The following is a 23,091-nucleotide window of genomic DNA, read 5'->3' as shown; positions in this document are numbered from 1 at the left end:
CAGCAGCTCAGGAGAGATGTAACCATGGCCCTTTGTGTTTTGTTAAATGTGGTTTTGTTGTCGTGTTTTTGTCTTGCTTTAATGAAATATATTCTCAGAGGAAGAAATTCTCACACTTAGGGGTGTGGTATAGTATATAGTTCTAGTATAGTACTAGAATAACTAGTCTGTTTTATAACATTCTCAATCTGTTAAACTATGTGGCAGTTGTATCAGTTATCAGAGTGCAAGGTAGTGTTGAGAACTAAATCTTGTCAGGCAATTTCCTTTTTCTGAGAAGGAACAATGAAGGTTTCTAGAGAACTATTTGGCATAGTTCAGCTCAGAAACTGAAATGAAAACAAGAAACGGCTCAGAGGGTGGGTGAGAAATGTCTGAAATCTGCTCTGATAGTGTGGCAGAAAAGCTCTGTTGAGTTTTGCTGTGATGACTGAGAAGACTGCCCCAACCTGCCTATACTGGGTTTTTGACGCTTGTTTGTTGCTTTTGTAGCCCGGGCAGCAGAACAAGACATGTTCACATATTTCCTATTGTGGCATTTCATGCTGAATTTCTGATTTTTCATCGGTGTAGCTTAAGTTTCCCTGCCACACCATGAAGTGTTGTCATTGTGGGTACAGCAAGTTTCGTAGTGCCTGTCTGCCAGTGCCTTGAGCCAGCTGGGTTGGACTGAAACGCTGGCAGCGGCAGCAAGGTAATGCTAGCAATTATGTGAAGGCGTTGTGCATATGTTTCAGGAGGACAGAAGGGAGTTGCAGTCCTGCAGGGTTTTAGTTTCCGTTTTTGAGATATTCTTTTAAACGGTGATAAGCATTCCGGGGTTGCAGTGATATAATAATTGGGAGTTGGGAAAAAGGATATGTTCTTTGTGTCATTTTGTTACATGTACTTTGATGCGCATACTTATGCATGGTGAAAATTGAAGTATTAAAGAAAAGAGATGCACACGGGTTGTAAGCTGTTGCGTTTCTAGAGACAGCGGCTGTTGGAGCTCAGAGCACTGGGGCCGTTAGCAAGGCACGCTGCCATTCGTGCAGCATGAGGGCGATGCTGCCTGCCTTCCCCGACAGCCCGCACCACATTGAGGCTGCTCTGAGCCCACAGCTCAGGGCCTTGCTGCCGCCTGCACCGAAGTGCTTTGTTGCTTCATTAGAGAGAAGTCAGAGATGTGTGAAAAGTAGGGCATGGGTCGGAGGCTGCGTGCCCCTTCCCGCCGCAATTGAAGTGACAGACACCTCCCGGCTCTGCCGCTAATTTCCCTCCATGGTGAATGCCTCTGAAGCACTAATTAAAATGAAAAGTTCTCGGGTCTTACGGCAGACAGATTGAGTTATTTCTGGTGGAAGCGGCCACCAGCAGTAATTGCAGCACAAATGTGAGGGTCTGCATTCATGAGCAGCGCCGGGCTGACAGGGGTCAGGGGGTCAGGCCCGCCGAAACAAGAGGCCGCACAAAGGCGGATTCGGGGTTCTCGTCTTCCTCCTACAAAATCGCCTTTGTTTCTCTGCAATGTTTAGGTGTTAGAGCTGCTCTCGAGTCTTTTCAGGCCTAATTACGCTTCCTTTTTTAATCACTGTAAAAAGTTCATTCAGCAGAACACAATCAACTACTGCACTTAATAAAGGAGTGGTATTTGACCACTGCGGTCTGGAAAAGTAACTTTTTATTCAATCTAATTTTACATGTTAATCTGTTAAATAGCGCCTGTGATAGCTGTGTGAGTCAAAAAATTATGATGGCAACTGGTGAGTTAACAAACATCATAATTTTGTTTCAGCCATTAGAACTGCTGTGGGTCTGGTTCTTAGTTATTTTAGAAAATCCTAACTATTACTAATATTTTTAGTTACTGAATCTTAATAAACATCCGCTGCCTTAATTTTATTTTGCAGCAACCTAGTTATCTTCAGTGTGATGGAGAATGTTGAAGTCTTCTTTCCTTGTTTCAGAAATGCAAGTAGTAACTGAACACTACTTTACTGTATCTTTCAGGAAACGAAGTTGGAAAAGTTACAAAATCATCCTTGCAGTTTTGTATTAGGCTTCACCAAACAGACGGAGCTTAACGTTTGTCAAGCAGAAGGGCCACTTGCCTTGCACAGGAAGGATTAAAAGTGAACAATGACTCGACTGAGAGTTTGTGAGCGATTGCTTGGAGCCTATCTGCTTATCATTCTCCATGTTCAAGGTAATTGTATACTAGCTGAAAAAAACCTTGTATTTCATCTGTAACTGAGTATGCATTCTGTTTTGCTGTTGTTTTGTATATTTTGGTGAGCTCTATGCTCACCAAACACCAAGGACCATTCTTTTTCAGGCAGGTTGGTATGTCTGCCTGATGTGTCAAACACCTACTAAAAGAAAAAAAAATGGAAGATGATAGTGGTCACATGGAGGTTAGATTATGGAGTATAGAACTGCAAATGCTTGAATAGAGCAGATGCCAGCACAGATACGCTGTAGAGAAACTTATATGAGCAGTAAAACTGAAGAAATTCTGTGTTGTGACCTCTTGGATTTCAGTTTCCTATATGTGTATCTGAACCCTTCAAATTTGACCCACTGTAGAAACTGCAGTGTGGAATTCTCCATATTTTTTTTTTTAACACAACAGCCGAGACAGTTCAGCATTAACTGAACAAACCATTTCTGCTCACTCAATTGGATGTGCTGAGGGTTCATGGTGTTCATAATAGCCTGGTTTTTGGTTAGTGAAGTATTTGTGAGTCTATTGTCTGTCTGGTCATGAATTACCAATAAGCTCTGGAGATACGGTTATCACTAGGACTTCTATTCCTCTCTTGAATTAGGTTAAATTAAAAAGAAAACCAGTGTGCCTGTCTTCTTGTTGTGACTTGATACAGAGTTGAAGCTTATAACTTTTAAGATTATAAATTTTAATATTATAATAACTGTCAAGACTGCAACTAGTTAGGGGGGAAGAAAGTAAGTTGGCTGTACGTTGTTCTGATGGGTGGATAAGAATCCCATTCTTGTTAATTACAATGGTATCAGTGAAAGCTATTTTAATAGTTTTTATCTGGGAACTGCCCTAGCTTCTAACCTGCATGGGGAGGAATGCTTACACAGGTCACCAGGCTTTCCTAAGCAATACATATAAATGATATTTCAAATGAACAGTGGAAATATATTATGCTATCTGTGCTGATTGCAGCTTTGGTGTGGCAAGGGGCAGCCTGGCAAGGCTGTGACACAAAAGTATTTTCTTTGAATTGACTGTGGAGGAGCTGGTCAGCTACACTATGTCTTAAAATAATGAGGAACGCTTCTGTGCAGGGCAGATCATCTGTCAGCTTATTGCAGTATCGTTCTGCTCACTTGTTCACAGCTAAAGTTTTGTGGAACACAAGTCCTCTCTCTGGATACGTGCAAAACTTTGTCAAAAGTATTTAAGGCTAAAGTTCTTGTGCATGCACGCACTTTGGGTCTGAGGAGGAGCAAGGGGCTTGATTTGAAGCTTTGCAATTGTAGTGAATATTTCAAGGTTGTAGGCAATAAAACAATCATAAATGTAGGATTCTCACATCTTAGTTAACCCAGGAGAGGGAAATCCTTAATACCAGTCCCACATCCTATTGTGAATGTGCAATTTTTTAATTAACAAGAATTAATTGAATCTGTTCAGACAGAAATAGCTTAGGTTGCATGTAGTTGAAGTTTAGAGTACAGATTCACTTCTATTTACAAATAGCTCTAAGATAATTAAATTTATTCCTGCTAGAAATCTCAGTAAAGGAAACTTTGGAGAGAAATCAGGAAAAATAAAATTTGTGATGACTGCAGTCAAGCATAGAACAGGCTGCCTAAGAAGCTGTGCCTTACCTGTCCTTAGGGCTGTCCAAACCTTGATTGGAAGACTTTGAGCAACCAAGTTTGAGCAACCAAGTCTAACTTTCAAGTTGGACCACCTTTGACCAAGTGGTATCAGGGACACATCAATGGAACAGAAAGATCTGTTCCACTCTGGATTATTCTCAGATATAGTAATTCGTAGTAGAGCTTGTTCCACTAGCATTTTACTCAAAAGCAATACTAACCGGAAAAACAAATTTGTTTCTCTTTCATATCTCCCTAGTTACAAATAGAAATAAGATAAATGTAGAGATCTCAAAGTGACTTAAAATTCAACTACATTCTTTCTGATAACAATGCTTGAATGAATATTTTCTACTATATTATAATAATAAATTTCACTTAATTAATTTGAAATGCTCTGTATTCTAAAAAAAATCTGCCTCTGAAGAAGGAATTACTCTTAAGAATATCTCTTGACTTTCATATCAATACAGAGAAAGTTCTGAAAGCCCTGAGAAAATTGAGCTACCTGAAATGTTGCTTCTTTGATGCAAATTGCCTAAGGGCTTGTCTTCAAACACATGAAATGTATTGGGGAAGAGGGGGTAAAAACAGAAGGAAAAAAAACAAAAACAAAACAAAGATCCAGTCATCTATACACTTGTTGGATTCTTGGGGGAATCTGGTTTAGGGCAGTATGGAACAAATAAGCTGATAGTTACAAGTATTATCTTAGGAAAGAGGATTGCATCTTCTTTTTAGCTTATGGAACACTGCCCTGGTTGAGAAATGATCAGAAATGGATGTGAATAGCAGAGGATTAAATTTAATAGCCTTTATTTAAGGCACAAACCATTTCTGTATTTCTTTTCTCATTGTGGAAGACCTTTACAATATCATCATAGATGTAACTTAGTCTCCATTCACTACTGCTTCACATAGACAACCAGCTACTTTTGCTTATCTTAGGCAAGAATTCATCACCTTCAACTACAATTAAGCACTGTAGTAAATGGGTATTTGTCTTACTGCTAGTGCAGGTTTTCAGTTCACAGAACCAGTTTTACTTCAGAGTAGCATTCCTTGTTTTATACTGTACCATAATGAGCAGAACTAATCAAAGTATGCGATGGGCTTTTTAAGTAGCTTCAAGTATACTTAAAAATGTTCTCCTAAATTTTAAACTTGGATATAATTATAATGTAATATTAGACACCTGATTCATCACGTTTTTGTATGTTCCTCAGGCACACTGCGGAACACCAGTATAGTAGATCATCTAAATTAGTTAACAAAAAAACTACATTCAATATATATGAAGAAAATTTTATTGAAACTTAAATTTTAAAACCTTCTTCAGTATTAAGACTTAAAGTTGGTACTGTCAATTAGTGAACAGAAAATAAATCTGTTCATGTTTGTTTTCAGTATCATGCTTCCTGTTATTTGTATGGTCAAGAGATCTATGTCCATGTGGAGACTGGTCATGACTGGTGTTCCCTAGGGGGTCAGTCTTAGGAATGGTGCTCTTTAATATCTTTATCAACTAGCTAGAATGGTTGTATCGAGTGCACCCTAAGCAAGTTTGCTGATGACACCAAGCTGAGCAGTGCAGCTGACACAATAGAATGAAGGGATGCCATCCAGAGGGACCTGGGCAAGCTCAGTAAGTGGGGATGTGAAAATCTAATGAGGTTTAACAAGACCAAGTGCAAGGTGTTGCATTTGGGTCAGGGCAGTCTCGGATGGGCACAGGATAGGAGAAGAACTCATCAAGAGCAGCCCTGCACAGAGGAGCTTGGGGATCCTGGTAGACAAAAAGCTGAACGTGATCCAGCAGTGTGTGCTTGCAACCCAGAAAGGCCAACTGCATCCTGGACTGCATTAAAAGAGTGGCTAGTAGGGAGAGGGAGGGGGTTGTCCCCCTCTGCTCTGCCCTTGTGAAGCCCCATCAGAAGTATCGTGTCCAAGCCTAGGGTCCCCCATGAAGGAAGAACACGGAGCTGTTTGAGGAGGTCCAGAGGAGGGCCACAAAGATGCTCAGTGGGCTGGAGCACCTCTTTTGTGAAGAAAGATTGAGGAATTTGGGCTCAGTTAGCTTGGAGAAGTATCTGGGGGAGACCTCACTGCAGCCTTCTAGTGCTTGAAAGGGGCTTATAAGCAGGAGGTGGGCTGACTTTCAATGTGGTCTGATAGTGATAAGAAAAGGGGGTATGGCGTTAAACTAAAAGAGGGGAGATTTAGGTTAGCTGTTAGGCAGAATTTTTCTTATTCCGAGGATGGTGAAGTACTGGAACAGATTTCCCACAGGAATTGTGGACACCTTGTCTCTGGAGGTATTCAAAGCCAAGCTGGATGGGGGGCCCTGGGCAGCCTGATCTGGTAGGTGACAGTTGCCCATGGCAGGGGGCTTGGAACTGTGTGATCTTTATGATCGTTTCCAACCTAAGCCATTCTATGATTGAAAATTATTGTGTTGAAAATAGTTTATTGAACTTTAATGCACTTTATGAATTTCACGTTTTGTGTTTAAGTTCAGTAACTAACCTGAAAAAATCTGTATGTTCTAAAATCTGCAGAAGGAACTTAATTTTTCAGGGTATGATTTATTGCTTAGGAACGTCATATTTCTGTTTACCTGTGTTCTTCCCAACTCATGGTTCCATATATCTTTAAAACATTGGCAGCAAACTTGTTAAATTATTGTCAATTAAAACTTGTTAAATTATTGGTAAATATTTCTTCTGATTAAGTTACTTCAATGGATTATGAAGAGAGTATATATATCTGTATCTTACACTAAATTTGAGATTAACTTTGTTTTTCAAAAGTACACTTAATGTAAGCTGTAATGCAGTGAATTGTTTTTTTTTTTTAATTTTTTAAAGTAAATTAGAAGTAAAATCCTTTTTTCTTTTTCTCTTGTATTTAATATACATGAACAGAGAGTATTCTTCAGAAGTGACTGTTCTGGGGAAGGGAAGTAGGACCAGAGGTTGGGTATTGCTGGTTGAAGCGCTGTTATGTTAAACTGTGCGGCATACCTCCTGGGGCAGCCAGAGGGTGGCAGTGAAGGGTTTTAAACAAGCAGTCTGGGAACTTGTGATTTTTGTTGTTGTTTTGTTGTCATTGTTTGTTTTTTAAGGAACCAGTTCTGCTAGGTGGAGCTGCCTATAACATGCCTGGCCTTCAGAGATCACAGGCTTGACATATTTATTTTAAAAAAAAAAAAAAAAAAAAAAGGCAGCTCTATAGAAACTTAAAGGTTAAAAATACCAGAATGCAGAGCTCATAGAAGTATTGAAGATACTTTATTTGTACCCATAACACTGATTTTCTGTGTTACTGTGTTTTTAATTGAAAGTGCTGTTATTTTGTTCAATCTGTGCCCATTATACCAAGGTTTGTGTACAGTACATCTTGGAAACTTCTCATCAGTAGAATGGTGACAGGCCCTGGCTATAATATCTCCTTTTTTCTAAGGAAGACCTATTTAACGTAAGAGGTATTTAGAGTACTATAGTTCTGTTAGGAAAGATCCATTTTAAGGATAATTTATTTTGGAATGAAAGTGTTTTCATGTATAATGTCAGTATAAACTAGAGGAAAGTGATACTATTATGAATTCAGCAGAAAACTTCTGAACAACTTGAGTGGACTACCTGGACTTGTGCAAAGCATTGGATACTGGTTTGCATGGCGTTCTGGTCACCAAAATGGAGGAAAATGGATGTGATGGATGGACCACTCTCTGGATAAGGAATTGGCTGGATGGTTGCGCTCAGAGAGTTGTGGTCAGTGGCTTGATGTCCAAGTGGAGATTGGTGGTGTTGGGAGCAATGCTATTTAACATCTTTGTAGGCAGCATGGACAGTGGGATTGAGTGCACCCTCAGCAAGTTTTCAGGTGACACCAAGTGAGTGGTGCAGTTGACACACTAGAGGAAAGAGGTGCTATCCAGAGGGACCTGCACAGACTTGAGAGGTGGGCCCATGCCAACCTCATCATATTCAACAAGACCAAGGGTCAGGGCAGAGTGCAGCCCTGAGGAGAAAGATTTGGGAGTTTCGATTGATGAAAGATTGAACATGAGCCAGCAGTGTGCACTTGCAGCTAGAAGGCAAACCGTATCTTGGGTTGTATCAAGAGAAGTGTGACCAGCAGGTCGAGGGAGGTGATTTTGCCCCTCTACTTTGCTCTGGTGAGACCTGGATACTGTGTCCAGTTCTGGAGCCTCCAACACAGTAAGGATATGGAGTTGTTGGAACAGGTCCAGAGGAGGGCCACAAAGATTATCAGAGTGTTGGAGCACCTCCTGTACAAGGACAGGCTGAGACAGCTGTGGATCTTCAGCCTGGAGAAAGAAGGCTCCAAGGAGACCATACAGCAGTCTTCCAGTATTTGAAGGGGGCCTACAGGAAAGATGGGGAAGGACTTTTTATAAGAGGAGGTAGCAACAGGGTGAGTCGAGGGTGAGGGGAAATGGTTATAAAGTGGAAGAGGGTAGATTGAGACTAGATATTAGGAAGAAATTGTTTACTTTGAGAGTGGAACAGGTTGACCAGTGAGGTTGTGAATGCCACCTCCCTGGAAGCATTCAAAGCCAGGCTGGATGTGACTTCGAGCAACATGATCTAGAGGGTGATGTCCCTGCCTATAGCAGGGGAGTTGGAACTAGATGATCTTAAATGTCCCTTCCAACCCAAACTGTTCTATGATTCTCTGAATTCAGTAACTAGTTCTAGCATTACAGCTTGATTTGTGGAGGATAGTTGATTATGAAATCACAGGCATAATTTTGGTTGAAGTAAACACAGAACATATGAGGCAATGTGGCAGTGTTATGGAGGAAATGCTAAATTGTTGGCTTGAAGTTTCATGAGCTTCTCTGTGGTTGTGTGAGAATGTTTGAGCTCACCAGCACTGACATTTGGTTCTGGCTGTGACCTTCCAACCAGTTCCTTATCTACTGAATAGTCCACCCTTCAAATCTATTTCCCTCCAGTTCAGAGATAAGGGTGTTGTGGGTGACCATGTCAAAGGCCTTGCAGAAATCCAGGTAGATGACATCAGTTACCTTCTGTTGCCATCACTCCATCATACAAAGCCACTAGATTGGTCAGGAACAGCATTCCCTTGGTGAAGCCATGCTGGCTCTTTTGGATCACCTGCTCATCCTTCGTGTGCCTTGACATGCCTTTCAGGAGGATCTGCTCTATGATCTTTCTAGGCACAGAAGTGAGGCTCACCGGCCTGTAGTTCCCTTCCTCCCTTTCTTGTAAATAGGAATGACGTTTCCCGCTTTTCACAAATCTTGCTATATAAATCATCCCTAAAGAATTAAGAGGAAAAATGTATTTTATTTTTATTATTTTGTATTTATGAAAGACTGGTAGACACTAGTCTTCCTGCAGCGTTAGTTTAGGAAAAATAATACTGCTTGAAAAATGCCAGACAGGGCTTAAAATTTAGATGGCACCTTTACACTGGCAGGGAAATTGAAAACTGTCCTTCAATAATTTATAGATTTTTCTGTCAAAAAGTTCTGGGGAACTATATGGTTATGTTAGCCTGAACCTGTTACAAATTGCAGTTTCATATTTTGTTTATTCTCATAAGAGCTGGGAGCAGCCCTACATTAATGGGCTTGGTATCTTCTAACAAATTGAAAAAATGCATTTAATGTGCAGAGTAGTAAGATGGATGAGTGTCTGTGAGATGTAGGTCATAAAGTATTCAGACTTCGAACATGTGGAATTTCCCTGAAGATATAAGGGGTTTTATAATATTAACTATATAGTTCCTAAATTAAGGAAATATATCTTGGTAGTTGGACAAAATAAGAAGGAAAAATAATATTTGTGTTTATGCAGTGGCTTTTTCTTCATGTAAATAGTAAGTAAAATTACCATTTCTATGAGCAGGTCAAGATTTCTCGGAAGAGAGAGCAGTGTTGTGTAACATCTGCAGCATGGTATTAAAATGAACTTACAGTTTTTGCTGGGCTGAAAACTGTAGAAAGAGAGAAAGGACAGATGTGGATGAGTGGGCACTTGAGAAGTGCAGAATTCCTTTTGATTAAATCTGAAATACCTGTTGCACAAGTAAAGGTGGTGTGCATGGATGTTGCTGAAGTACTGTTGAAAACTGTTTCAAATAAAACATGGCTAAGTGATCTGAGTTTTTAGGTAGAATAGGGAGGTACTCTTAGTTGTATCTGAAGAAGATTCACATCCAGTGAAATAGCTGAATTGGGGCTGCACTCCCTACTATATTTAGAACACATTTAGATATTTAGAACACTACTATTCACACATTTTGACAATGGATGTTAGAACAGAGTCATGCAGAAAGTGATAGCTTCACATTTTATCAGTCTTCTTTGCACATCTGTCAGCCACAGTGCAACATTAGAGTAACGTCTTCATTTCTCTACAGTTAGTGGTCTAGGAGTTCACCAAGAAGCCCCAAGAATCTGTTATGAAACCATGAGCTTCCTCCAAAATGTTTTATTCCGTGATACGTTGAAAGTGTTCATTGTGACAGACCTTTTTGAGAGGTACTGAGGTACTTGCACTTGCTGGATTGTAACTGATTTTTTAAAAGCTTCCATCAGTATGAATTGGCTGCTCTTTTCTATTGCACAGTAAGCATCTCACACAGATTGGCTGTAAATTTGGTCAGTGCAGGTGAGTCTGTTCACAGTTCTTCTGATTTTGTTTGGCTTGCGCTTTGAGGACTTAAAATACCAAGAATAGTGTTGGGGCAACTCTTGGAAAAAGTTTTTTTTTCATGGTGATGTTACATGCAGTAGAGCTGAAGGAAACAGATGAAGATCATCTCTCGTAGTGGTCACAAAGCATATTCCAAATGAGGCAGTTCCAGATTTTTTTTTTCTGGATGTTCTTCCTCAGAAGACAGATGATGTTTTTCTTATGAATTCCTACATTCAGAAAAGCACTTTCAATAACACTAATTGCTAAATTGCTAAAAGCACTTTCAAACAATAATACAAAGTAGAGTAAATGATGCTCAAGTCTACTAATGCCAAGCAACTGAAGGCTACTTGGGAACATTATTCAGCCCTATTTTTGTTCTCTGAAAGCTCATTTGTGAGAATGTTCATGTCATTTATGGAAATCTAATTTGCAAACAAGATTTACCTTAGCTCTGTTTTGAAGTACTAATGCATGCAGAGATCAAAAAAACCCAAGAGATTCTGGAGTTATTAATGCTCTTCTATGAGACCGTGAGTCCATAAAAAATGACTTCAGTTCAGAGAATTACAAAATTGCATATTAAGTGTGTTTGGTCATGCATAAAATTATGCTGTTGTGGTTACCCAGCAGCCAGCCTCTTGGCTTTCTGAGCACAGGAATGAGAAAGGCTTTCTGCAGAAAATTCTTACCAGCCTTGCATTACTACTTTTCTGCCCCGCCTCAAAAAGGAAAAATATCCTGTTTATATTGATTGTGGCTAAGATTGTGATTTGCTGCTCAGAAACAAAATATGAGCTAGATGTTTCTAGAATAGAATGTTTAACTCGAAGTTGTGTCATTCTCAGGTTGTAATATCTTGTATAATGCAGTTACATGATAATAAAAGCTTTCTGTTGTAGCAGATTTTTCTCTGAAATTCCTAACCAGTTCTCAGAGTTGCAGAAAATACATATTCTTTTATTTTTATTGTTTTAATGTCTAGGACAAAATCTAGACAGCATGCTCCATGGCACAGGAATGAAGACAAATCCTGACCAAAAGAAACAAGGAAATGGGGTAACACTTGCTCCAGAAGACACCTTACCATTTCTTAAGTGCTACTGCTCAGGACATTGTCCAGATGATGCTATTAATAACACATGCATGTAAGTATTGTACACAGGACAAAACAGGCTCTTTGAGGAGGCTTTTTGCTCATGAGAGCGTGAAGTATCTCTACTGTGCTGAATCAGGCTCTGTCAGGTGATTTGGTTGTAATTCAGTGGTACTGTGAAAAGCTGAGAGCTAAAATCCACAGTCGTCTGTATATAAACAATGCTGCTTTTACTAGAACCATTTGCAACGAGTCATTTTGCCCCAGCAACTGCTTGGAAAAACTGAGTTTTTAAGTGACCTGTAGCATTTTAGAACTGGGTAAACATTAAATAATGAAAATCTAAACCTTCTGTTTTGATTATATTGCCTGTTACTGTCAAATATTTTTTCAGTTTAAAAAAAAAAAAAAAAAAAGAGTTTGTGTTACATGTGCATTTACTGAGTATTTTTCATGTTATATTTTAAGGTATAGAGATGGGTGAGGGAAAGACAGGCTTTAAAAAAGTTTTTGAACATAGGAGCAGGTGGGTAGCTTTGACTTGGATAAGGAACAGGTATCTTACAAGGATCATTGATTGTATGCCCCCTTAGGATGTTTGATGTTTTTACTTTCATTTCTTTGATTGTTCCTGACTCTTTGTCCTCTGTTTTTTCATTCACCTTTCCATCTTTAAAGAAATGTGGAAACTCGTCCTTAAGAACCGATCTAAAGATAGATCATAGCAAGTATTGTGCTTTCTAATGAAATTTGACTGTTTACAATATTAAGAGCCTCTAAAGCTGTTGCTTGGCATATAATGTAGCTTTTATGGATCAAATCTTGATAATGCATTCTGAAACATAAATTCACATAGTATTTTAGAAACATAGCTCTCCAGCTAGAAAATGTTCATTGATCACTCAGATTTTTTATCTCTAAATTCCCTTACTGCTTTTCTTTTGCTTTTTATCGCCCTCTACTGTATAAAGTCAATGTAGGCCTTCATTATTATTTTTTTTTCCATCTGAAGTGACTAATGGGAATAAAGCAATTATTCTGAAATAACACTGTTCATTTCTTTACCTTAATTTAAACTGGTAAACAACAGAAACTGGTTGTGAGTGTTCTGCTCAGAGTTACATTTTGGATGTTGTTTGTATGTTGTTTACTCTTTGGTAGTGTCTTTCATTGAAGGAGCTTCACAGAAGAGACATGGGAATTTGGGGGTTTTGTTGTTGGGGTTTTTTTTTTAACATATAAATTTGTAAATCAGTGAGCTTGCTTGGTCTCATCTCTGCACATCCACGTTCCTCAGTTGTTTCTTAACAACTGTCTGTGTGATTGGTTTAAAAAAAAATAAATAAATAGTTGGGGAAAATTGGAGTGTAAAGGCAGAAATTTGAGAGGAAATATCCCTGCAGTCTTTTATTTGAAAATACTGGGAGAGGGGAGAAGGAATGGTGATCTCAAACCATCAACCATCAAAGTGTGGTAGCCACTACTACAGACAGCTATTTTTGTTTTAGAAACTGCAATGCTTAATTAATTCATAGTCGTCTAATGCTGCATATCCAACAGCGAACAGGTTGGTAAAACACATCTAATTTGTTTATTCCAGAACTAATGGGCATTGCTTTGCTATCATTGAGGAAGATGAACATGGGGAACCAACACTTGCTTCTGGCTGCATGAAGTATGAAGGTTCAGACTTCCAATGCAAGGTAAAAAGGAGACACTGTTAAAATTGGAAATATCCATGGAGTTTATTTAGGAAAACTGCATAAGTAATTTAAATCTCTGTAATTTGACTGCAGTCGTAATGTTTTACATGTTGCTGTTCCACTGAGGAGATTGGGGTTCTTTATGGGTTTTTGAGCAAAGATTAGAGTAAAATCCAGGCTTTTTAGAGCTCCCTGCAAGTAGTTCGAATTTGATGACAAAATGAACAGAGGACAACAACCTTTTACTTCTATCAGCTGTTTCTTTAGTTGAAGAAGCAATTTTATAGTAAAACTAATTGATCCAGGGAGCTTGTTATAGTTTGGGATTTCTTGATTGTCTGAATTTGTAACTTCTTGTTTTCTTCAGTTCATTTGACAGGAGAGTACTAACCTTAAGCATCTATGTCCACAGGTTACAAGAGTTCCCTTAAAGTTAGATGAACATGCACGCAATTTAGCAAATGTCTATGTTCTTCTGTTAGATACGTAGCTTTTTTCCTTATCAGAGAGGTTATTTATAATTAGTTGCATATAACTTGCTTTCAATTTGAACTGCTGTGTTTAAATAGAGCAAAGCCTATAGAACTCCTTATCTGTTACAGAAATAGGAACTGAAAATGCAGCTAATAGAGCAGGGATTTGTTTAGAAGAAGGGGATATAGCATTAGCCGAGGAACTGCCTTTTTCCTTTGTCACATTCCTTATGTTAAACAAAGCTGATAATCACCAGCTGTATTGCACTTTTTAATTTTTTTTATTTATTTTATTTTTGCCAAAATGCTATCTCTGTTTTGAATACTCAGAATATCTTTCTTGTAAGCACTCTTGACTCCAGTAACAGAGGTGAAAGTTTAACATTACTGCAAATCAGACCTGAGGTATCACGATAACCTGCTGAAATTGTTCTTCTGTTTGTAGTAGTGTCTTACCTTCAGGTTAGTTTACATGCTATTCCATCTTTTATATATTGTTCTGAAAGTGTTCTCGAAGCAAATAGTGCTGCTGTAGTGAATGCAGTTGAAATTTCTAAAGCAGTTGGCTTTTCTGTCATAAGAGTAATATTTATTTAATATATATTAACTGCTGTTGGCTAACCTTAAAAATTCTACAGTATATGAAATAGCCAGCTAAATTGCATGTATTTACTTTTGTGCTGTAATGTGAAAAAGAAGCAATACACTTGTTTAACATTTGCACCCAAAGAAATTAGATGGTACTTTTCTACCACTGTAAAGGTCTCATGCATTAAATGATGGAGTTGAACTGTTTTCTGCTGGGATTTTTTTGTTTGTTTGTTTGTGTTTTTAAATTAAGATGACCTAAACTTTTGTTTCTGCTGAGTTGTATCAGTAGGATTTCCAGTGCTTGTCCTAGCTGGTCACTTCAGAATCTGAATGTTCCAATTTTCCTTCAACAGGACTCACCAAAAGCACAATTACGTCGGACGATTGAGTGCTGTCGGACTGACTTCTGCAATCAGGATTTACAGCCAACATTACCACCGCTCGATAGTACAGGTAAACAGCTCCTAAGCGTTCATATTGCTGCTGCTATTGTGTGTGTTCTCTGCTTCTTGATCAACACAAGGAGAAAATGTAATAACAATATTGCAGTAGTGTGGTTTTTTTTTTCCTAAAGTCGTTTTGATTTGAAGCTCTTTATTATTCTTCACTCTTTATTTCTAGTTTTCTGGCATTTCAAAGCTAAGTTTGTTTCTCCACAGTCACGATATTTTTACTCTTAGCTTGTTCACTTATATCTTGATCTGCATGTGATCTTCTGATCTGTTTATTTACATTAAGATTCCAACAACCCTTCTCTTCTCTAGACTGAGCAGTCCCAATTCCCTCAGCCTTTTTTCACAGGAGAGGTGCACCAGTCCTTTCAGCATCTTTGTAGCCCTTTGCTGGACTTTCTCTGTGATGTCCATGGTGTCTCTCCTGTGAGCATGGAGCCCAGAACTGTTCTCAAAATGTGTCCAGTGCTGGACAGAGAACAATGGTCACCTCCCTTGGCTTATTGGCAATGCTCTGCCTAAAGCAGATGAGGACACAGGTAGACTTCTTTGTGGCAAAGGCACATTGCAGACTCATGAATACAATTTTTTTCAAATTTGCAGTAATCTTATCATTAAAACTGTTTCCTCTAAACCAAAAGCAGTGGTGGTTTACAATGGTAACACTGGCTGCAAGCTGAAGTTTTAAAATGGAGATTTTTCACCTGACACACGGTTCTCAAACTGTTCCATTCACAGAATCACAGAATGTCAGGAATTGGAAGGGATCATGGAAGATCATTTAGTCCCATCCCCCTGCTGGAGCAGGAACACCTACATTAGGTCACATAGGAGCATGTCCATGCAGTTTTTCAGTGTCTCCAGATAAGGAGACCCCACAACCTCTCTGGGCAGCCTGTTCCTGTGTTTTGTTCCTGTGAAGAAGTATTTTTTTCATATTTATGTGTAAACTCCAATGTTCCAGCTTGCACCCATTGGCCCTCGTCCTGTCGTTGGGGATTTTTCGCATAAGCATTTGTGTTTATTTAACCTGATGGTGATTAATGACAGTAATATGGCATTTCCTCATAGCTTTGATGGTCTGTTTTTTACACCTAAAATAGTCAGTATCTGGACTGCAATTGCTCTGCCTGTGGTTTGTTTTTTTTAAATAAATTAACTTTGTGTTAATGGATAAATGAATCTCATACTCTTGTAGATTGATCACTTCCCTCTTTTTCTGTGAACCAGCTACTTTTACCTCCATTTTTAAGACTGCAAAAGCACATGAATTTCAAAGAATACTGAACACCTTAAAAATTGTATAAATTCCTTATTCTCTTGTGTATAATGTTGAACCCTAGATTCTGCTTAACTGTTTTTCTATTTAAATGAATTCCTGTTATGTGTTGTCATCTCTAGTAAGCGTTTCCATTAGGGTAGCAGTGGAGATTCCTGAAATGCTCAGTAGCAATGGGAAGTTCTCAAGTAGGCTCTTTGTAATAATTTGCCAGCAATTAATCTTTTGACAGTTTTGTCAGTTCAGAATTTATGTAAGGGTCCCTGAGTGTATTAATCTGCTTATTTTATAAGTAAACAAGTCCTACTACAGAATTGACTTCTGTTGAGAACCTGTGACACCCAAGGTACTATATATATCTCTTACTCATTCAATTCCACGAGTGTTTTGAATGATTAGATTTCAGTCAGTAGCTGTATTAGAAGAAATACAGTTTGTTCTCATGTCTGGATTCTATAATGCTAGACCAAAACCCTTACAAAAAAAGATTAAAAAAAAAACAATCCAACAATGTTACTGTGGTTACATTTTTACAATGAGTGAGTTGATTCTGATGCCATAATGTGCAAAAGATATGCACTAAATTTTTTTTATTATTAGTGTTGTGTTTTGTCATCTGTCAGTACTGAAACTTTATTACCTGCTTAATTTATCAGCAGTATTATAAATAACAATGATGACATCAGGAAATTCTAGGTAATTATCCTGTAGGTCTGTTTCATTGCTATGAAATGAAGTTTTATTGTGTTTCCATCACTTACACATGCTTATGTGCGTACACAGGATATTTAAAGCCTTAATATGGCAAATGAAATGCAGTGTTTTGAAATTCCTAAGAGAACTTTTGCTGTATAGTCTGCAAGATCTCTAGAGCTGTCACATTTTCTGGGACACGGTTTATGTCATCACTATGCAATTCTAAAGCGTTCAGTAGATGAAAAGGTAAAATCTGAATAAGCTGCGTGTGCTCCACATATTTTATTAATGAACTACTTTGGAAATTATTTTTGTTTTTTTTTTAATAGATGGACTTTTTGATGGCAGCATTCGCTGGATGGCAGTCTTAATTTCTATGGCAGTCTGCATAATTGTCATGATCATCTTATTTAGCTGCTTTTGTTACAAGTAAGGAAAGCATTTCATTTATTGGTAACATTTTTCATTTCTCAAATAAGTGTAAAAAGAGTAGTTTGCATTGCTGTATAAAAATGAAATGTTCAGAACGTGGGACTTAAATTATTTTGATTCTTTATTCTAGGTACCAAGTGATTGTTGACAGTTTTATAAGCCATGTGTAGCTTTATTATAGCATTCAGTTAAGAGGATTATGTCAATTGTATATTTAAATCTTTGATCATTTTGTTGATTAAATTTGTTGTCAGACTTACCTTTGCATAATATTTCTGCAAGCCTTAAGCAACAAGTTTTTTGACTTTCTGCTATTTTTAAATAATTTACTGCCTGAGCTATGGTACCTCATACAAGTGCAGTTTAATGCCTGCTTTTGTCTGCTCCAGCTCTTAGATGGAGGTTAGCATCATTATAACAGGTTCAGCAGCAATGTATGTGTCTGCCCCATCTGCCATGGTTCAAATTTCAGTCTTTTCCTCTAAGCCAAAAGCAGTGATGGTTTATACTGGTAACATTGGCTGCAAGCTGAATTTTTAAAATGCTGATTTTTCACCTGACACGTAATAAATTGCTGTGCCTCTGTACATAATACAAGTTTTTTGTGTTGAAAGAAAAAAAAACAATAAGAGCAAACCTCTGTAAGCTGCATTTCTGGATAAAATTGTGCAGTGAAATCTGCTTTTCTTAAGAAAACTTGTACTACTTGTATAGCTTTTTTCCTAGCTTACTACATAGTCTGAAGAAGTGTTTTGAAGCTCAACTTTTCTTCTACTCTTACTTTTTGCAGGCATTATTGTAAGTCAATGGCAAAGAGACACTGTTATAATCGTGACCTGGAACAAGATGAAGCATTTATTCCAGCTGGGGAGTCATTAAAAGACCTCATTGACCAGTCGCAGAGTTCTGGCAGTGGCTCAGGACTACCATTGCTGGTAAATTGTAAACCCAAGATTTCCAACAGTGAACCTGTGTCCATTTACTATGAAATTTGGCTTAGTGCTTAATGCCTAGCTTATCCATTAATTATTTTTAATTTTGCAATTACTGTGGAAGGTGAAAGAAAAACTGAAGTATGGAAGCTCATACTTGAAGTGTAAAAGCAGGTTAGCAGGTTATTTGTTAGGAAATCTGTTGCTATCAGCAAAATAGAGGGAGAAGATGGAAATGCATTGAATGGATAACACACGTATGAATGAATTCCCTTTTTTTCTCTGTCTACTATCTGATAAATTGATTTGCTTTTTATTGGTTAATAGTTGTTTGCGTTTTTTTATTCAACATCATAGTTAATATTTGTATGAGAATTGGTAAGTGATAAGTGTATGATTCATAATCTAGAATCAAATAGAACGCATCTTATTTAAATAAGAAATTGTTCTGATTTCTTCCCTAGAGAAAACAAGTTTAAAATGAGAATTATGGAAAATAATATAGAACTAATTTTCCAATGAGATGAAAATCCAAAGTAACTAGGTTTGACAAGCTTCTTGCCCTAGGTGCCTTTGGTTCATTGCTGGAATTTACTCTTCTCCCTCACCCCTTCTTTTTTGTTCATTTTCTTCAGGTTCAGCGCACTATTGCCAAACAAATCCAGATGGTGAGGCAAGTTGGAAAGGGACGATATGGTGAAGTGTGGATGGGCAAATGGAGGGGTGAAAAAGTTGCAGTCAAAGTGTTTTTTACCACAGAAGAAGCCAGTTGGTTTCGAGAAACAGAGATTTACCAGACTGTTTTAATGCGTCATGAAAACATCCTTGGTAAGGAAACAGCATGGTGTTTGTTTGAGCTTATGTTAGAGTGAAGAAGGAGGAGCTCTTACTGAATGGGTTAAGGAGCATGTTGCTTCCTGTGTGAAATTATCTGGTGTCTGCCTCTTAATGTATACTAATAGAATACTGTAAAAATAGTAATTCCTTATACTTTTGGTTGGAAACGTCTGCCATCTCTGTGCTGAAAGTCTGGAATGGGGACCTCATACAGGAGAAATCTGAACTCTTGTGTTACCAGTGTTCAAAGGGGGAAAAGATATTCTGATGCAGTCTAAGACAAGAAAGCTTTAAAAATTCTTAATGGGTTGCATGAAGAACTTACATGCAAATAATCGAAACTTTGTTTTTATGTGTTTGATAGGTTTTATAGCTGCAGATATTAAAGGCACTGGATCTTGGACGCAGCTTTACTTGATTACAGATTATCATGAAAATGGATCACTATATGATTTTCTGAAGTGCACTACACTAGACAACAGGGCTCTCCTCAAACTGGCATACTCTGCTGCATGTGGTCTGTGCCATCTACACACAGAAATCTATGGGACACAAGGCAAGCCTGCTATTGCACACAGGGACCTGAAAAGTAAAAACATTTTGATAAAGAAGAATGGGACATGCTGTATTGCTGACTTGGGTCTCGCAGTCAAGTTTAACAGGTAGATAAACAAATCTTCTGTAACAGGAAAAAAAAATTGGGTTCTTTCAATGCACCAGTTTAAGAAGGGAGACTGAGTTGTTTGGTTGCATTTTTTGGGGGATTTTTTTGTTGGTTTGTTTTGAGATTAAAATGTGATTAATCCTTGGAATGCTGGTAAGCATCAAGGTGAAAACAGGTTAAGAAGTGAACTAAGTGGAAAAAAACACAACAACCCTTATTTGTGGAAAGTTGCAATATTTTTTTAGAGGAAAGGAAGAAAACTAATTTGTTACTCAAAACTGATCTTTCATGCTAACTGCTCCAGTTTTGTTACAAATTACCTCACTGAAAATATGAACAGTGTGAAAGGAGTTGAAACTAAATGATGAAAATAATACTGTAGTAGTAACATTGAAAATACTTTTTCCTTTAATTTTACAAGCTCAGTGAAACCTGAGATAAGTACTACGCTAGAGCATGCAAGAAAGCATGTAAGCCTTTATGAGTAGTTTTCATTTGAGTTGCTGCCGACTATATGCATCTCTGTAGTGGTTTTTAATTTTGTTTGTTACCAATGCAGTTAATGACTAACTTCCATACAGGTTTGTTTTGCCATGTTATGTTTTTCAGTGGTACAGTATAGTCCAAGTGTAAAATTGGGAAGGAAATAGATGAAAGAAAATAATTGGAAAATAAATGAAAGAAAATAAATGGGCGTTTTGGGGTGTAGAGATTGCATCCTTACACGTGCAGTTTCATACCGTGTTTTGTGACAGTCAGCAGTTTACTGACTTGTTAATGTTTTCCTGCAGTGACACAAATGAAGTTGACGTTCCCTTGAATACTAGAGTGGGAACAAAACGTTACATGGCTCCAGAGGTCCTAGATGAAAGCCTGAATAAAAACCATTTTCAGCCATACATCATGGCTGACATATACAGTTTTGGGCTGATAATTTGGGAAATGGCTCGACGCTGTGTCACAGGAGGTAAACTTCTCTATATTCTGTATAAGATCTACAAGGACCTTTGTTCTCCTTAACCTTATATACTTTTCTTGAAAATAATGAAAGGAAATAATTGAACAAGCCTATTATCAACAGACTTGCCTTCTTTTAAAGCAGTACTAACTATCTGTCCAGCATATAAGCTGAAAACCACTGACCCTGAACCTTTTTGATTGTTAAAATTAAGAAGCTTAGGGGTTTTCTTCTCCTTTCTCAAAAAGCAAAGTGTCGGGTCTTGGAGAGGTAGTGGGATACAGATGCACTGCAACTTTTAAAATGTAATTGCTGGGGTATTCTGATACAATTTATAGCATTTCTTATTCAATGTTTTAGATATTCTTGTGACTCCTCCTTTCTTTCCTCTTCACTGTTCCTTTGTGACATTGTGGCATCTTTTCTGTTCTTCCAACTTTTGCTTTCTCCGTGTTTCTTTGTAGCTGAGATTGGAATAGAGGATGCCAAATTCTACAGTACGTATTAAAATCAAAGGGACTGAAAGGAACTAGCATGACTTTTTAAACTTAATATTCATAACTACTGGAGTTTTGCTTGTAAAAGATTGCTGTTATGAAGTTTTGGGCTTTTTGTTGCTATATAATAGTGTGTTGGGTTTGATTTGGCATAAAGCTGTTTGGTTTTGCTCCGGGTTAAGGAAATCAGGGAGTAGAGACATAGATTTGTTTGTTGCTGTTGTTTTTTCTTAAATGGTGTTTAATCTTTCACATCTATCTCCAGGTATTGTTGAAGAGTATCAGTTGCCATACTATGACATGGTGCCAAATGATCCATCTTATGAAGACATGAGAGAAGTGGTGTGTGTCAAACGTCTGCGCCCAGTAGTATCTAACAGATGGAATAGTGATGAAGTGAGTATGCTGAAAGGAAGAATTAATTCCATTTGTTCATCATTAAAGAAGGGTATTTTAGTTTTGAACTTTAAGGCACTGTAAATAGAGACTACCATCAGACATGCTGATATTTTAAACTTCACAGCAATGGTAGGATAAAAATCTGTTTGAAATAAACTCAAAATTCTATATTTTGATGTTAACTTTTCAGTAATCTGGGAATAAGACACCCTGAAATAGCATCCAAACATACGAGTACTGTTCCAAATGATATCTTGTATTTAGCTGATGGCATTTGGGAGTTTTAATTGAAGCTAAAGCCAATCAATTGTTTTTGTTTTTGTTTTCCTTACTGGTTTTACTAGTTTTAGTATGTATGGCCTACTGGTTTGTGACATTAAGTATTTTATTGAATATGAAGCAATTTGGTTGTATGTACATATTCAGAGTTCAGCTTTTTTTTTTTTTTTTTTTTTTTTTTTTACCCTGGAAGGTTATTAATAGGATCTTTACTTGTGAAGTGATTATTATGACAGGTGTATTTACTACTTGTTTCTGATTTCAAAAGGTATAACATTTATACTGTGATGTAACTGAAATAATAAACAAAAATGTGTTTTTAAAGGGTCACGGCTTGAATGCAGTAAATAAGGCTTCACGATTTCATATAAAAGGCTACATATGCCATGCCCTTTTTTCCCCCAAATCTTAAATTTCTTTTAGGAATTCCCACTTTTCTCCTCAGTATTTTTGAGGGCAGGAGGAATTTCTGTCACTTAACTTGTTTCCTGTGAGAAAGTTATCTACATTTTCTCTGTTGTATGTGTGGATTTTTTTTCTGCTTGTTACTATCATTTATGTACTGACATTCTTGAGTTATAGCAACAAATTGTGGCAAAAAAATCCATGAAACTTAAGAAATGCTTCAGTTAGTTTCAACAATTGTAGTACTAGGCAGTGGAGCTTAGGAGAAAGATCTCCATCAGTTTTGCTGAAAATGTGTAAGTAGTTTGGGCTTAAGAGTGTTCTACTTTGAGCATGACAAATAACTGAAATTTTACACCTCAGATCTGTCTGTTGTTACAATACTTGTCCTTTGTTTCTTATTTAACAGTGTTTAAGAGCAATATTAAAATTAATGTCTGAATGCTGGGCTCACAATCCTGCTTCAAGACTCACGGCCTTGAGGATCAAGAAGACACTTGCCAAGATGGTGGAATCACAAGATGTAAAGATTTGACAAAGTAAACTGACATTGGACAGCAAAGCTGGACTCCTAGAACTTTTCACTCAAACCTGGGTGAGACCTATGTGGAAAGAGGAAATAACTGAGATTCAGTGTATTTTCTCACCACACTTCTACAGGCTGCTAATCAAATCTTTCAGTACTTCATAGACTGTGATACTGAGAGACTCTCTACACTACGTGCTATGTATATGGACAGCCTTGATAAAATATGCATTTTGTTTTGGTATTAGCTGCATTGAGACTTCAGTCATACTTTGTGAGTCTCCAGTAAAACTCTGGGTACTGAATTGAATGTTTCGATTACAGTGCTTTCTGTGAAAGC

At 37.7% G+C, this 23,091-nt stretch overlaps 1 protein-coding gene across 3 annotated transcripts; it reads left to right on the top strand.

Annotated features, from left to right (window-relative positions):
- Positions 1-2,151: 2,151 nt before the first annotated feature.
- On the top strand, positions 2,152-22,760 carry BMPR1A (bone morphogenetic protein receptor type 1A; the record flags this gene model as incomplete). 3 transcript variants are annotated; one of them, XM_079535708.1, is made up of 11 exons in its annotated part: positions 2,152-2,188; positions 11,518-11,680; positions 13,229-13,331; positions 14,749-14,842; positions 17,152-17,251; positions 18,045-18,189; positions 18,828-19,014; positions 19,388-19,685; positions 20,479-20,654; positions 21,408-21,538; positions 22,635-22,760. In XM_079535708.1, exons 2-11 carry the CDS (start codon positions 11,535-11,537, stop codon positions 22,758-22,760), a joined length of 1,506 nt encoding a protein of 501 aa, XP_079391834.1. In that variant the 5' UTR covers positions 2,152-2,188; positions 11,518-11,534. The 3 variants fall into 3 exon arrangements, with proteins under 3 accessions (XP_079391834.1, XP_079391833.1, XP_079391835.1); XM_079535707.1 differs by having other exon boundaries at positions 18,822-19,014; XM_079535709.1 differs by lacking the exons at positions 14,749-14,842; positions 17,152-17,251; positions 18,045-18,189 and having other exon boundaries at positions 18,822-19,014.
- Between the last annotated feature and the right edge of the window lie 331 nt (positions 22,761-23,091).

The sequence above is a fragment of the Tetrao urogallus genome (assembly GCF_951394365.1).
Source record: "Tetrao urogallus genome assembly, chromosome: 5".
NCBI lineage: Eukaryota > Metazoa > Chordata > Aves > Galliformes > Phasianidae > Tetrao > Tetrao urogallus.
Note: the sequence above shows the minus strand (reverse complement) of the source record. Positions and strands in the feature narration are given on the sequence as shown.